This window comes from Mustela putorius, unplaced genomic scaffold (assembly GCF_011764305.1).
Source record: "Mustela putorius furo isolate JIRA1106 unplaced genomic scaffold, ASM1176430v1.1 tig00000743_pilon_pilon_pilon, whole genome shotgun sequence".
Classification (NCBI taxonomy): Eukaryota; Metazoa; Chordata; class Mammalia; order Carnivora; family Mustelidae; genus Mustela; species Mustela putorius.
The window spans coordinates 4,819,279-4,836,841 of NW_025421464.1; the positions used below are offsets into that span (position 1 = coordinate 4,819,279).

Consider the following 17,563-nt stretch of genomic DNA (forward strand, 5'->3'; position numbering starts at 1 on the left):
GAATCCAAGGAAGCTTTCTGGAAAGTCCACTGCCGGGGTATTCTGTTTATTAGGGTTTACTTTTTTTTCTTAGGGGATGGGAAGGACTCTTTCTACTTTTGTAACTGCTTTCTAAGCCTCCCTAGCTCTCCCTCATACTACCACCTACAGGAAGTATTTCAACCTTACACATCTCTGGCAAGTCCACTGAGTCCTATAATACCGGACATGGCTATCCCTCAGTTATCCTCCTAGAGCTCCGGGCTAAGAGAACAGGGCTGGAAAAACATAGCTTCTCCACAGACTTGGAGTGGATCCATTCCTCCTCCTAATACCCTTATGCCCTAGAAGAAAAGGTTCCCCAATTCTTCTTGGAGGGTGACAGCACAATTGGGCCCCAAACTACATTTACGGCAATGCTTCCCATTAAAACTCCTGCACAAACCTGCTCTAGACACTTCAGACAAGTGGCTGTCCTCAAATACTCCATGTCCTTGAACATACATTCTGTGTTTTGCCCCTGATACTCCCTCAACCTAAAATGCCCTCCTTTTCTCTGGCAGAAATTCTCCTCACCCTTCATGGTACATCTCAATGTCACTCCTACCACAAAGCCACTCTTTATCCAATACTCTCCCCAACCACTACCACCAAATTTGGCTTTAGTCACACCTCCCTGTCCTTCCATAGATTCTGCTTGTGCCCTGGGCACAGCACATCTTTCAATGTCATCCATTTTGGGCAAGTGTACTTTCTGCCTGTCACCTGCTGGACTGTTTCCAAAGGTGCATGCCCTTCTCTCCAAAGCCCCCAGTCCTTAACGCCCAGTGAGTTCTCAGTAAGAGTTTCCCGATTCAAACTGAAAAGCTACCACTTCATTTCACCATCTGTGAGCCTGCAGATCCTAAGAACTAATAAGGAAGGGTGGAGGGAGACCAAGTGTGGATTTGAGGCACACAGCCGCCCTCCCCTACTTAACTGGTAGCAGTACTCCCCACTCCTCTGAGAAATTAGAACCAACCTCAGCAAGGAAGATGCAGCAGGCATGTCTGGAAATGGTGGCTATCTTGAAAGAACTCTTAAGTAGTTTCAAGGTTCTCCTGGCTACTATTAGTCAGGGATCGACCTTGGGATGTGGTTACAGGGATTATATATTTTATTTTGCCATCCACTCCCTCTAACTCTCTGATACCTCTAGCTATATGGGCAATAAAGAGTCTTTCATACCAGCTCTGAATATTATCTTTGAGCTCCTCTGGGAACAGCCTAGCCTCCTTTCGGCCCTCCCACCTTTCCAGTGAGTAATTCTGCAGTGCCACCTCTGCAGTGCTCTCCTCTTAAAAAAGTGGTTTTCCTCTCAGTATATCCAGCTGCCCTCCCTAAACCTTTCCTTAACCTTCACCGTTCAGACAGAGGGTAGTCTGCCTTCTTAGCTGCCTGACTAAAAGACTATATATTAAAAAAAAAAAAATAGGCAGAACTAGTAAAGGCTTTGATAATTGTGGCTTCCTCTGTGGTCCCATAGACACTACTTACTCAGATTTATCATAAAACCTAGCCATTCCAATTTATCGCTGACTATTTTAAATGTCTTATCTCCCTCATTAGACTGTGAGCTTCTTGAGAACCACTGCTAGTTCCCAGCAAACTTCCCAGGACAGAGCATGCACTCAATCAAGTACCCGCTTAGAAAAAATAACACAAAATAAATTGCTACCTTGTGCCCCTTAGCCAATCTCAGTGACTATGGAAGTTCAGAAGGAGAAATATTTCAGAGGCGATCAAAACCAAAAAGTCTTTATATAGTAGTCAGTCCTGTGATGCAAAGCTCAGCTGAAGGGAGTCTCAAACAAGGGTCCTTTTGACAGGGCAACCATTCCCCACATTCCTCAGATACTCACTATGGTCAAAGTAGTAAACTTAGTTCTCCAGAATTTACTTTCCCAAGATCTGGCAGTTCAATAAATGCATTCCCCAGCCCCCACTTCAACGTCTCTCCTATATCCTTCTGACCTTTAATACTGTGTAACATTAGATGAAAAATTGATTTTTTTTGGCTACTTAATTTGCAGCTGAAGAAAAAATATACTGTTTAAGGTGTTAAATATTTTTACATGTAACAAACCTGGCATGAATTTAACCTGTATGCACATTTTAGAGGTACAGGCGTAAATGTCAGTGCTATAATTTGTTATAGGTTTCTGATGACCAGCAATGAAAATGACCACGGATTCTCACAATTCAAACCACTTTTACGTAAATGTGAATTTTCCTAAAACAGCCAAGGGAGAGAACTTTCCATCCATGCTCACAGAGTCTCTTAAAGATAGTGATAGCATTGTTCACCAGGTTAGGTGTTCTTTGAGAAAAGCTTACAAATATTAGTTTCTTTCTGGGACTATGCTTTGACCTTTAATAAAAATGTGCTTTAAGACACTAGTTATTAAAATGAAAGGAACAGTTTTTAATGCCTGAACAACTGCCATTTCATATCATCAGCCCTGCTGAAGGCTATACCTTGCAAGTTAGCAGTGTTTAAAAAAAAAAAATTTTTTTTTTTTGGTGACTTCACTTAAATTGCTCACTTACCAGACGTGAAGTAGAGTTATAAGAAACCATGAATTGAATGTATCAGGCATCTGACACCCTAGAAAATAATAATAAAGTATAAATACGTGAGGGGTTAGAGAAGGAATATTGACTATATTTTAAATATTGGTAGGAATCTGTTCAACTCAAATATATGGCAGCTACAGTGTTCTCTGATTATGCGACCACAGAGAGGGCCAGTGGAACCACAGGGCAAGATGATGGGTCGAAAGAGCATTGAATGCAGTCAGACAACCAGCCTTCTAGTTCCAGCCCTGGTACCACTTTACTGTGTGGCCTTGGGCAAATCGCTTTTCTTCTCAGATGCTCAGTTTTCTCACTTCGCATAATGTGGCCTAGATGATCTGTATGGTTCCTTCCAACTTATATGCTATTTTCCCTTCCTAGTCTCAAGTTCATCTGGAAAGCTAGGCCAACACTCTTTGTCTACCACACTTAAGTATAAGTGTTTTTCACTGTTGCCCTGCTGAGAAGTCTAAGTTCTTCTAGTTTCTTTTTCCTGTCTTTCTTCCTTAAGGCGACCCAGTATGCTACGAACATACTGGGTATGCTACAAACATACTGGGTATGCTGAATGATTCGCCCAAAATAAATGACCAGGAGAAAGAAGTGAGGCTCTAGGGAGCTGTAGTTGAAAAGGAAAGCAGATTACATCTAACGAAAGGCCATTCATCACCCCCTAGGAATGACAAAACTTTAAGACACTAAAACTCAGGTTACTGCTTAGACATCCACGCCTCTCAATTCTCAGATCTCTAGGAAATGCCTCTGGCCTAGATGAGGGGTCCCCCACTGAATGTACCTTCCCAATTACATGACAGGGAGAAAAGGTAAAGCAAAAGGATGAAGAATAGTATCAGTGCTCAGTTTGGGCCCTTCGAGTAGAATCTGCCCTTTGAGCAATGACTCAAGAAAAAAGGGTTATTTTCTGCCTTGTAAACAATACAATGTACTAAATGATAACAAACTAGGGCCACTAGGAGAGAAAACACAGAGCAGAACCTCTGTGAAGCACACTAACACTACCAATAATACTAAAGAGCTGCATTCCTTGTGGGCTTACTTTGTGTGAGACATTGTAATTGATGCCTACATGCATGACTCAATGAATCCTACCAACAGGCCTGTGAGGTAGATATTACTAATACCCTCAATGACAGGTGAGAAAATGGACTCTTAGGAGACCATAATTGCCCAAGTCACACAGCTACGAAATCAAGCATCTAGGATCAAATTCAGATCTGCTTGATTTCAGGCACTGTGGTCTTAATTGCTAACTGATTTTCTAATACTAGTATCAGAAGCTAACATTCACTAAGGGCCCGTATTTCCTGCCAGGTCCACTGCTAGTCATGGCAATACATTATCTTAATTAATTCTCACTTTAACCCTGAAGGGAGGCATTATAATCCTCCTTTTAGAGATGAGGAAACAGGACCAAAAAGGCTAAGTAACTTGAGGGCAGCCACAATATAACAAGCTAGTGATTGGGCTGGAGTTTAAGTCCAGATCTGTCATAAAGTGACACCAAAATACTCTGGTGAGCTTACTGGGAGGTGCCCAGCAGTTGTCAAGTGGACTTCCTCTTGGAACCCAGTAGGAGGGAGGTGAAGCTGGCCTGGCCAACCATACAGCTATTAAGACACATGCCATCTGAGAGTGGGCCAACCACCCTCCACCTAGAACAAGAATAGCCATGAGAAACTCTCAAGCCCAGATCTGAAGTTGGGTCTTTTTTGGATGCTAGAACAAAACATTAAAAAGAAAAGTTTTCTTGGAAGTCTGTCTTTCAATCTGGAAAATGAAATTTGGCTGCCTCTAAAGGACAATCTGTTCAATTGCTACTTCTACATCAAAGCTTCTCGGCAGCCTCCAGGAGCCTTTCCAATTCTCTCAGAGAGGGAATCAATTCTTGGGCTGGAAAGCACAGACAGACAGACAGGCCAGCAGCTGGACTTGGGTCACCATTTTCCATCCTGGGGGTCGGCTCAGGGCTAACAATGGGAAAAGAGCTGGCATACTGACTCCCTGTACCCAGCAAAGTCAGAACAGAAACCCACAGGGTAAAGCCCTGAGAAATAAGACCACTGAATGACCATAAGCATCACAAAAACATAGATGATCTTCAGCTCAAAAAACTGTGTTTAAACACGTCAAAGTTAAAATGTTACTGCCTTTTGTCAAGATCACACTCTTACACCAGTACACGCTTGGCCCATTTATTTCCTGAGGCTAAGTACTTTCTTCCTCAATATCAAGCTGGATAAAATTAAATAATTCATCACTGTTATGGAGTGACAGTATTAACACAGTTGTTTGTTTAATGCAGCCTCGGGGGACAGACCTTCTGATTCAAAACCCTGACTGTACCTCTTAACTTGCTATGTGACTCTGGGTAAAGTTACTTAGCCTTCTCAGTGCCTATGCCATCTTCTCTGTAAAAATGGGGAGAACAAGAGAACCTACCTTATAGGGATTTGTGAGGATTAAATGAGATAAGGCCTATGAAATGTTAGCAAAATGGTTAATATTTAATAGGTACTCAATAAATATTTACTATTATTTCTCAGTGAATTATTTCCACAGTAGGGTTTAAAATATCTTAAATAGCTCACTATTTAAGACTGTGTCAATAAAATGAACCTCATTCACTGACTCAGAACTTACTCATTAAGGAAACTCCTCTCCAAGGTATTAAGTCTCTTAAGAGCTAAAGACAAAGCAGTTTTCATACAGAATGGAATTTCAGTATGGAATTCAACACAAACTTTATTGATTGGCCCCGTCTGTTCCAAAGTGCTCCTCATAACAGAACTGATCTCCAAAAGACCAGTTAGCAAACCACTGCATTCTCACAGAGGTTATACTCCTTGATGCCACAAATGGGATAACCATCAGAACATCTTGGAAACAACAGGGGGCCATTAGTCTCACCAGTCAGAATCCCCAAGGTTGAAGTCACTGGATCAAGACCTTTGAACACGTTGGCTCTGAGATGATACAGAGTCTATAACTTGGACATTTTATGGGCGAATCCAAGAGGCTATAGGGCTACTCACAACTCATTCTTACACAATCTTCAGGAATTAACACTGGCCTCACTTTTTTGGAAGAGTAAGGATGACAGTGCTGAGCTACCTAAGCCTCTCTATCCTTTTTAAAAACTACTGAATGCTCAGGACTCTAAAAGTCAAGCCCTAAAATACCAAAAATCCAAGGGCAATAGCCACTTTAAAAGTGTAATCTTGGGAAGTGAATATATTCACTTCCCAAGATTACACTTGGCTAACTAACTTTCTCTTCTTTTACCCAAAAAAAAAAAAAAAAAAAAAAAAATATATATATATATATATATATATATATATATATTTTTTTTTTTTTTTTCCTCTTCTTTTACCCCAAACCTGCCTGGCCTACTCTCTCTCTCTCTCTCTCTCTCTATATATATATATATATATTCTCTTCTTTTATCCCAAACCTGCCTGGCCTACTCTTTAGAACCTTTCTTTAGAAGATGCAAGTCTCATTGCTTCATAGATATTTATCTGCCTCCAAATCATATTTTTCAGATTGGCTCCATTTTTTATTCCTAGCCACAGTTCAGAACCACTTTGGTTTCATTTTAAAAGTTAATCTACCCAACAACACAACAAAGATGGACCACACTGGAGCATTAATACAAATGAATAAGCTGTAAGTCTAAAAGCCAATACTTTTTTTTTTTTTTTTAAGATTTTATTTATTTATTTGACAGAGAGAGAGAGAACACAAATAGGCAGAGAGGCAGGCGAGGGTGGTGGGGGGGGGGAAGCAGGCTCCCCGCTGAGCAGAGAGCCTAATGCGGGGCTGGATCCCAGGTCCCTGAGATCACGACCTGATGGAAAGGCAGAGGCTTAACCCACTGAGCCATCCAAGTGCCCCTAAAAGGCAATTCTTAAACTAGGTCTTAAAAAACCATAAGCAAGAGTGGTATCACCAAAATGTGCTGCCTCTCCAGGTAACAACTTCAAAGGGCAAAGCTAGAACAAAGTTTATTGAGGTGAACATACTCTAATATATGTAAACAGCAGTTAATAATACTAATAGAATATCTCCTAGGAATAGTTCTTATTTAAAAACAATAACATATAAATATATTAAAATGAATTACAATTTCTAATTTGCAATTACATTCTTTCACAGGTCATATATTATAGTGGAAAAATTTCTGGCCTTTAAGCCAGACAACATAGGATCATAAGCAACTTTGGGAAATCACTTCGCCTTTAAGTTACAACTGCTTCTGAAAAGAACATAAAAATGAAAACAATACAAGTCCTTCCTATCCTACAAGGTTTTATAACTCCTAAATGAGCCCATTGTAAAAGCACACCATGTAAATGTGATTAGCATGTAATGGTAATAATTTGTATAAACTTTTATTTTTATTAGTAGTTAACAACAAATCATAAATTGAAACATGATATGTTACCTTAAACATACAATAATAATCTCAGTACTCAATTTAGAATATTAACTCAAGGATCTTCAATAATGAGGACTGGCTAAGACAAAGATAACTAGTAAACATCATTTCAAAATAATTATAAATTTATTAGTTATTAGTTATTTATAAAATCAAATATTAAACAGATATCTGAGGATGAACTTTTAAAAAGATCTGATGAAAAATACTTGGGGAGATGGATTCCAGAAATCACTTAGGAAAAATCCAGCTTCAAATATTAATAGTTTCTTCATCAAATAGATAGAGAATATTTTCTCCTTTTAGACTAATTTCTCCTAAATGAGAATTTTTTTAGAGATTAAAAAGAAGCAAGAAAGTTTACTTTTGTCCCTATGAGTAAATAAGAAACAGAAGGTAGACACTAAATCAGGATTACAACTCAGTAGGGTATGTATTTTAAGTTTCTAACATAATATTGATCTGCTGAAATTATAAAATCACCAAAAGAACTTGCATTTGGTTTTTAAAAACCAAAAGAGTTATTAAATAATCCAAACTGCATCTAGTTATCTTCCTTATTATTAACATAATTCTATACAAATATTTGCTCTCCATGAAAACTATCAAATATATACAGTCAAGTGTTTGTGGCTTTCAGGATAATGGCTATAACCACAGATGTGCACAGCACACATTTCTTTCCAAAATCTGTAGAACTAGAAACAGCTTCAACTTTCTCAATTACTTTAAAAGTACCTGCTTAACTAACTTTATTTGTAACTAAACAGTTGACAGCATCAAAATGAATACTATGCCACTATAATCAATGGACAGTGATGATCTAAACCAGCAAAACCCCTCTGAAAAACAATTTACTTTCAATGGGATATAAATAATAAATAATATTTATTTATTTATAAATAATAAAATTATATATGTGTGTGTGTGTGTGTACACACACACACACACACATATATATACCTTTGACCCAATCATCCTTCAACAGAAAGAAAACAATCATTAGGCATCAACCAAAACAATTAAAAACTAGAAATAAAAGAGGAATGACTGGCAAAAAGTTCACTTCACCCAAAATGCTAAGTACAACATCCAGAATGTGAACAGGATTTGTTTACTATGAGTACTCATACGTAAAAAGATGCATGTGTGGAAAATGTCAAAGTACTAGACAAATTTTTGGTTTCTTCTTTTCTCTAACTTATTAAAATGTCTTATTTATAGGTTTTTTTGCCCTTGTTTATTCTATTAAAAGAGAAAAATAAGTAGCTTTTATTACACACTTTTGTACAGGAAAAATTGTTTCAATAGTGACTCAAAACTGACCCAGTCATAAAAACGAAAAATAGGTTGTTTTTTTTTTAAGATTTTATTTTTAAGTAATCTCTACACCCAACATGGGACTCGAATTTACAACCCCAAGATCAAAAGTCACGTGCTCCACCGACTGAGCCAACCAGGCACCCCATGAAAAGTAGATTGATTTTCCTTTTCAGAACTATCAAAAACAGTAAACTTACTTAGAAAGAATTCCTCGAAGTCAGTTTTCTCCACACAGCTAGTATACATGCGCAGGGCTGCAATCTTAATCTTCTAGACAAACAAATAAAATAAAATAAAATCAAACTCAAGATATGACCAAGTATGTTCCAGTGCTAGCAGATATAGTCACAACATCTTATATTTGTTCAACCAGGAGGATGAGTCCAAACCTGTCTCTAGGCAAATTTAATAGCTAAACCAACACAGATTATTTCTTTCTTAAAGCTAACCATTCACAGACTTCACACAATTTTCATATTTTATGAGTTAGCATCAAAATGTCAAAAAGATTTTTCCAATATTTATTTATATGAAATCTCTCCTTAATTCAAACTTACTTCATCACATTTGAGCCTCTAAATCACTATTCAGCATCACTCACATTAACTCTTTATAATCTGAAACCCCTTATATTAAAAAACTACCCATTCTATGACCAAAATCAAACTAACAAACCAAAAACCCCCTCAATCCTTCAACCTTACTTCAGAAGCACTACTATCTATTCTATAAGTCTTTTTTATACCTTGGGGAAAGAGTCATTTTTTTCTATATTTTCCCTAGTTTTATAGTTTGCTGATTAAGAGAAGGCTATGCTTACCATTAAGGGTTTTCAATGAATGCAAAATATAGTAAAAGGATCAAAATTTTACTACTTCCCAAAGCACTAAGAATTCTCTTAGAATCTTGATTTGAGTGGTGGTTTTAATTTATTCACTATATACCTAAGATCTGTATATTTTACTATATGTACATTATGCCTCCATAAAAATAAATCTGAAAGTGAAAAATAAATTCTTTTAAGAGTTAAATTGTAGGTCTGAAGACCAACTCAGTGCCAAAGTAAGGAAGTATTTCTAAGGACTTTCAAAATATCTCCTAAAGGATACAATTAAATAAATTAGTCCAACCACAAAAGTCTTACAACAGCTAATTTTTTCTTAAAATGATAATTACAAACTCAAATATGCAGACTAAAAAAATGCAGAAACTGAGAATGAAATAGCAACTGAAGAAAAAACAATCTAGAATTTAGTAAAGCTATATTATTATGGTTCAAATTCACCAAAAAATACTATAACACTGTATCATGCTCATTTCTCAAAACACTCTAGGGTCAGAACAGCAGTGTCTCTAATGGGCAGAAGAACCCAGAATAAATTAGAGAAGGATTATGTCTCTAATTGTAATTAAGATTTTTTTCTTTGCTAATTTGAGATCTGTCATGTTTTCAAGGCTTTCAGAGTAAAGCTCATATGGGGAAAACAGAATAAACATGTAACAACTGAAAAACATATATCTACATGGGAATAAATAAGCATTCGAAGCCAATTTAAACAAAATCTATGGTAAGACACTAAAAAGAGCAAATTAAACCTAAAAGCAAGCAGAAAGAATGATATAATAAAGAACAGAGATCAATAAAATTAGAAACAGAAAAATAGCACAGAAAATCTAAGAACCAAAAGCCAGTTTATTAGTAGTATCAGTAAAATTGATAAAATGTTAACAGAACTGATCAAGGAATAAAGAAAAAACAGAGAATATAAAAATTACCAGAATCAGAGAAGTTATCACAATATATCCTAGAGATATTCATAAAATAATAAGGGACTATTATGAACACCTTTAGGACAACAGATATGATTATTAGAGAAAATGGACAAATTTCTTGGAAAAAACCACAAACTACCAAAACTCCCTAGAATAAATAACATGAATAGTCCTATTATCTATTAAAGAAATGGGATTTGCAACAACAAAAAAAAGCCTCTCCAAAGAAAACTCCATGCTCAATGGCATCACTAAACATCACTCAATGTTTCTACCAAACATCTGAAGAAATGTTATGAAATCTACATAAACTCTTCCAGAAAACAAGAGGGAAGAACACTTCTTAGCTCTTTCTATAAGGCCAATATTATCCTGATATCAAAACCAAAGTCATTAGAAGAAAATAAAACTATAGAACCATAGCCTTCAAGAATTTAGATGCAAAAATCCTTAACAAAATACTAACAAATGAAATTCAGCAATATTTTAAAAGGACAATAAATCACAACCAAATGGGATTTATTCCTGAAATGCAAAGCAGATTCAACATTCACCAATCAATCAGTGTAATTCACCGTATCAGCAGGCTAAAAAAGAAGCCTGTTTAACTTCGTTAACATCTGCAGTTCTTAGAAGTATCTGACACAGAACACATTTTGTGGAGTACTGGTCCGTACCATGATCAAACTAATGACATCCTAGTATCATTATCCTAATGCTTGGCTTTGACAGCCCTACTTCTATCCTCAGGTAGGGAGTTAAGGACATCTTTTAACTCTTCACTTCAGTGAACAAATAGTATATTGAGTACCTAACTCAGTACCTGATGTGGATTTGGACATCGGGAAGAAAGAAGCGAACAATGAAGTAAAAAACTCCAGCTTTCATGAAGCTTACAGCCTACCCTCAACTATAGACACATTGACAATTTTTTTCCCCCTGTAAACATAGGAAAAGACACTCAACTTTATTAGTAACCAGAGGAATGCAAACTAAATAAAAAATACTGTATCACACCATCTAATTGGTGAGACAGTCTGACAGTATCAAGTTTTGGAAATGATTCTGGACCTTTAAACCCTAACTGATGGACATATAAACTGATAAAACAAGTCATGAATATAATTTAATACAGTTAAAAATACTCATAGACTAGTACTCAGCAATTCCATCTCTCTCTCTCTCAAGAAACTCCCGCACAATTTAAAAGGTACTGTCATTATGAAAGAGTTAAAACAACTGTATTTGGTAGAGGAATAGTTAAGCTGTAGTTTAATTATACAGTGTGAAGCTATTCAGCAGTTGAAATGAAAAAAAAAATCAGATCTCCACTCAAAGACATAATGTTGACTAATAAAAACAGGTTGAAAAGTGAGAGACTGCTTATATAGTTTTCATTAATACAATATATTATATATGTTGTTTATGGATAATATATGAGTGGTAAAAGATAAAAAAATGTACAAGGGGATGACAAAAACCAACTTTAGAACAGTAATTATCTTGGTGGAGAAAGAGAAGAAAGGAAAAATGGGCTAGTTTACTTTCTGTAAAAGTTTATCTTGGAAAAAATAAAATTAAAGCAAATCTGGCAAAAATTAGTACTTGTCAAATGTGGGTACTGGTATATAAATGTCAACACATTCACAACTTTAAGTAAAATTCCTAATGGCCTGTTTCTTGATTTTTTTTTTCCTAACTCCACAGTTTCCTCCAGATCCTCACATAGAGAGAGTCCTATAGATTCATTAATTATTCTACCTAAGAAAGGCAGATTTGCCACCAAGACCCAAATCTTCCCTGAAGAAGGCTTTCCCCCACATGTTCATGAAGAAAGCATCCATTACAAATAATGAAGACCTCACCAGACCAGCCAGTGTATTTATACACTGCTCATAATGTGGCAATCAGGAGCATTTTATAGTTCCTCACTTTTCCTGCAGTGAAGCCAAGCCTTTATACTTGGGTGAGCCATTTTCCTGGACAAATGTCTAAAGCAAGTCCCCTAAGACCATCACAGAGGGACTGGAAATAACAACTTGGGGAAAGAATTTCTTCAAGGATTCATGTATTAATATAAGTTAAAGAAGTAGGTGCACTAAATTCCACCCAGTCAATACAAATTGTTCTGGTTTTCAAAAGACTTCATGTTTATTTCATTCTAACTCTGGAAGACTTCATCAGTGTCTCTGATGAAAACACAAGCACCTCAGGCAGCTTTAAGAAATGAAAATCAGCTCTCCCACTGACTGCTGCATCTTGTGCCATCTTACAAAATGAAAAATGAATGTAGTAAAAGGTCTGCACTAACAGCTGTGTGAGAGTTGAAGGGGCTTTGAAGTCATCTGAACCTTCTATTCTGTACTAGAATTCCTTCTACAGCATTCTTGATTCACAGTCAACCATCTGGGCCACTGTTCAAACAAGTCCAATGACCTCGTGAGGTTACCTATCCCCCTGAAGGACAGTTCTTGTTAAGACTTTTGTTTCATTGAATGTAAATATGCTTCATGTAACATTCATGAAAAGTCCACTGCCCAGTGGAATACCTTACTTAGATTAAGTCTTTTCTTTTCTTTTTTCTTTTTTTTTTTTTTTTACAAATACTTGAGAAGAACCATCATGTCTTCTCTTTCCCAGGGTAGGCATCCCTATTTCCTTCAACCACTGTTCATTCAACACGGTTCCTAAACCCTTCACAAGGCTCACTGCCCACTTTTTTTTTCTTTTTTTAAAGATTTTATCTATTTATTTGACAGAAATCACAAGTAGGCAGAGAGAGAGGAGGAAGCAGGCTCCCCGCTGAGCAGAGAGCCGGATGCGGGGCTCAATCCCAGGACCCCAGGATCATGACCTGAGCCGAAGGCAGAGGGGCCCCAACCCACTAAGCAACCCAGGCACCCTCCACTGCCCACTCTGAATGCATTCCAGTTTGTCAGTGTCCTTCAGAACAGAAATCAATTCTTGGCTTTATGCTAATCTGGAAACTGCCTATTTGACATGCAATTGAACATGGGAAATGTCCTTGTCTTGCCTGATATTGCTACATAAAGATAATGGAAAAGACTGGTTATTTCAAGACAAACAGGTAAGGAAAAGCTACATTTAAATTCCTAAATATGAATCTAAAAGAAAAATTAAACTACATATGAAAATGTTACAGAAAAAAATGGGGGAAAGATGGTTGATACTGCTGATGTCAAGCACATATTTTACTCCCTAAGGAAAGACATGTAAAAACGCAAAACTTAAAGATCTTTCCAGTACAATCCAAGAGCCTCATCAGATATCTAAGTCAAATTTACCGAAAAGGGCTTGCAATCAATATATCTTTCTTTCTTTCTTTCTATTTATTTATTTAAAAGAGAGAGGAAGAGAGAGCAGGCAGCAGAGGGAGAGGAGACTCTCCACTGAGCAGAGAGCCCAATGCGGTACTCAATCCCAGGACCCCTGGATCATGACCCAAGCCAAAGGCAGACACTTAACCAACTGAGCCCCCCAGGCACCCAGGGCTTGTAGTCTTTCCAGAAGTAAAGTTATACCTATGTTTCCCACCGAAATTATACTAGAATGTCATGTTTGATGTTTTGATGTCAGAAATTTAAAGATAAAGGTTACAAAAGTAGACACTGCACATCATAAAGCCTTTTAAAACGCAAATATTAAGTACTTAGTTGAGGTCGCAAAGGAACCAAGAAAAATCAAAGGCTAACTTAAACTACAACAGTGAAGAAATTTTCCTGATGATTTAGTAATCCTCCAAATTGTAGCCAACTTTCCCTCTGGAATCATAAAAAAACAGACTAGACAAAGCAATGGTAGCAACAAAGTGGAACTCAACCTCAAGAAATGAATAAAACAGTAAATTTTTCCCTTTTTTTCTTTCTGCTCTCATTTCTCTTTTCTCTTAATTTCTAACTTTCAAACACGTATTTTAAGTTTTAAATGCCATAATCACAAACCTTCTTCTATAAGAAAAAGGATTCTTGTTAAAAACATTACCAAATATATCAGATTATCATTTGCCGAAAGATTAAGATGTAAAAAAGATAACTTTGATGAATATAACTAATATTTCACTGACAATTAAGAAGGCACTTTATAATCTTAGTCTCAAGAACATCATTACCTGTGTATGTGTTATCTTCCATACTTTCTAAAGCCCCTTAAAAACAAAATGTTTGTGGAATCACCATTAGCTTTTCAGAATTTATGTAAAAAAGAGATTATAGAGAGAAGCCTACACTTACTGCAGTGAGAATTGTTAGGAAGAGAACCAGACATTGCAAAGAGAAACTACAAGTAAAGTCTGCAACAAAACTGAAATTCTAATTTTAATCCATCCTGTTAAAATGGCATAATTGGAATTATTTGATCATTTGCAGCAAAGCTACAAAGTTTTCTAGAAAAGTCCTCCCTACTGCTTTGTGTTGACTTGTTTTGATGGCTATATAACATATGACTGATTAGTCTTATCCAACATTCTAGCAACCTTGAAAAACATTAAAAGGCACTTCTGCTATAAAGTTAGAGAAACGCTAGCACCAGGAGACACACTGGGCTAATATTTTATTACTTTAATTGGTTAGAGGCACTTATAAAACCCAGGGGCAATACGTACCTGATGCACAGAAGACATTCATTCATTTATAGCAACAACTATAAAGCAAATAACATGCTAGGCCAAGACTTGACTAGGAATGACATAGCTAGCAAATCTCCCTCCATCGTAAGAATTGTAATAAATCTTAAAATTGATAAATTTAAAAATGATTAGTAAAATTTTAACAGAAGTCACTACAATGACCTAGTGAAAAAAAATCACTTATGAATATGGATTCATCAGGGAGTAGTATTTCCTTAGGAATGCTATCCATCAGAACATTTTGCCCATCCACTTCATTAGAACTCATTTGTATGGCATATCACATAGCAAGAACCTGGAAAGCCCAGTTTTATTGGCTTAGCTTTTACTGAAATACTTTTATGGAATCAGGTTAAGGGAACAGAGAGAATACTCCAGACCCACACATTACATAGATCTGACTCGGAATGGGGTGGGTGGGACACAACACATTCTGAAGCTCTCAAAATAATGCATGAATTTCACAAAAGCAAAGCAGAAGCTTTAAAAAAAAAAAAACATCTATAAGGAGCAGAAGGCATAAAGCCCAAAAAGAAAATGAGAAGAATTTAAAAAGAATTTACCCATTTACTGTATTTCAAAGGTCCTGTAAATCCCATAGCTTCTATTATCTTTGTGAAGGCACCGACCTTCTCCTCAACAGGCTGTGGGGAATCCTTGGTAGTAGAAAGCTATTTCATCAAAAAGAAAGGGACAAAATTAGTTACAAAAAAAAAAAAAAAAATTTAAGATTTATCTATTTTGAGGGGAGAGGAAGAAAAGTATTTTTTGTTGTTTTGTTTTGTTTTTGAGAGCGAGAGCATGAGCAGGGGGAGGGGCAGAGCAGAGGAAGAGGGAGAAGCAGACTCCCCACTGAGCAAGGAGCCCCATGCAGGGCTCAATCCCAGAACCCTAGAATCATGACCTGAACCAAAGACAGATGCTTAACAAACTGAGCCACCCAAGTGCCCCCAAAGGGAAAGTCTTAAGCAGACTCCTTGCTGAGCACTGATGTGGGGCTCGATCTCACCACCCTGAGGATCACAACCTGAGCCAAAACCAAGAGTCAAACACTTAACAGACTGTACCACAAAGGTGCCCCCCAAAATAATTATCCAAAAAATAATGCTTTTGTTTCTTATTAGATATAAGGGTATTTTTTATTGCTTAGATTTTTTTTTTCCACCTAGAATTTTTAATTCTTCTTTTTCCGGGCATCTTATCACTCAGTACAAACACATCTGGAACTCTAATAGGTGTCCTTCAAATTTCAGAGCCACCTCACTGACTATACACCTATGGACCCATGTCTAGTAAATGACAGATGTGGGCTATGAGAATAAAACTTCTATGGAAAAGAGTACTTTTTAAAGGAAATCTTGGCCTTTATCTCCCAGAGAAGAAATCTGAGAAGCATGTTCTGTTTTAAAATAACAGGAAAAGGAAAGAAGATTACTGTCTGAAAGCAGTCAAAAGTCATTCAGAATCATAACCAACCAAAGCAAGCAGTGAATAAATGTTCCTAAACTTGTATTTTTAGTATACCATATTTTATGAGTCTTGTAGTTTGCAAATAAACTCCAAGAAAAACCTATTCTTTTTTTTTTTTTTTTAAGATTTTATGTTTTTATTTGACAGACAGAGATCACAAGTAGGCAGAGAGGTGGGGGGGAAGCAGGCACCCCGCTGAGCAGAGAGCTCAATGTGGGGCTCTATCCCAGGGCCCCAGGATCATAACCCGAGCTGAAGGCAGAGTCTTTAACCCACTGAGCCACCCAGGCACCCCAGAAAAACCTATTCTAATGCTAAGCTCTCTACATGAAGGCAGGCTATAAGAAATTCTCCAAGTTAAATACTTTAAACAGATAACGTATGTTTTAACATATAAAAGTATTTACTTTTACTTTTAACATATGAAAAATCTGTAACAACTTTTTCTCTACAGTGTTTTCCAAGCAAGAAAGTACAACAGAAGAAATACAGGATACAGGATCAAAAGCCTTAGGTTCAAATATTCTGTTGGTCTGTCACTTATCCTTGTGACCTTGGGCAGGTCACTTCATTTCCATGTGACTCACCTTCTGTATTCAATAAAATTCCTTGCCTCATCCAGGTAAAAATTCTGCTAAAGTTCAAATAAGAATACCTGTGTGAAAGCAGTCTATAAATGTAGAAAATACTAATAATTCTCACCTTATTTGTGGTGTGATACTTCCTACTCCACTGAACATCTATCCCAGGAATCTGTTCTGATCCACCACATTCCAGGGACTGGCTCATTTGAGGCCACTGGGAGATTTAAAAAAAAAAAAATAGATGTAAGCAACAGAGAGCATTCACTTGGATGGTTACTCTGAGAAGAGTTGCTTCAAAGTAAAGATCATAGAATCCTTCCAACCTAGGTCCTGGTGATCTGATCACGAAAAGAATCCGAGATGGGCACCTAAGATTGTGTCTGGTATGCAGTAGGTACTCAATAAACATCTGTTGGATACCTGAATAAATAAAAGGATTTGGCCCTGGAAACCTGGAACTAAATAAATCTGGGGCAACTCTAGGAACTAGAATTGTAATAAAGACCTACCTAAACATTGGCAGCAGTGTGGTAGATGGGGGGGAAAGACTCTTAACAGTCAATATTTTTTTTTAAACAGATTTTTAAAATTTATTTATTTGACAGATCACAAGTAGGCAGAGAGGCAGGGAGAGAGAGAGAGAGGAAGCAGGCTCCCCGTGGAGGAGAGACCTCCCCCTCACCCCCCGATGCAGGACTCAATTCCAGGACCCTG

At 37.0% G+C, this 17,563-nt stretch overlaps 1 protein-coding gene across 2 annotated transcripts in view; it reads right to left on the minus strand.

Moving 5' to 3' along the window:
* LOC101692773 (ubiquinol-cytochrome-c reductase complex assembly factor 1) overlaps positions 1 to 17,563 on the minus strand; it is a 97,044-nt gene that overhangs the window by 56,795 nt on the left and 22,686 nt on the right. For both annotated transcript variants that reach the window (XM_004746554.3, XM_004746555.3), the window contains exons 3-6: positions 16,968 to 17,063; positions 15,359 to 15,466; positions 8,575 to 8,647; positions 2,569 to 2,626 (exon numbers count right to left, since the gene is read on the minus strand). In XM_004746554.3, coding sequence (XP_004746611.1) covers positions 2,569 to 2,626; positions 8,575 to 8,647; positions 15,359 to 15,466; positions 16,968 to 17,063 — 335 coding nt within the window. The remainder of the gene's footprint in view (positions 1 to 2,568; positions 2,627 to 8,574; positions 8,648 to 15,358; positions 15,467 to 16,967; positions 17,064 to 17,563) is intronic.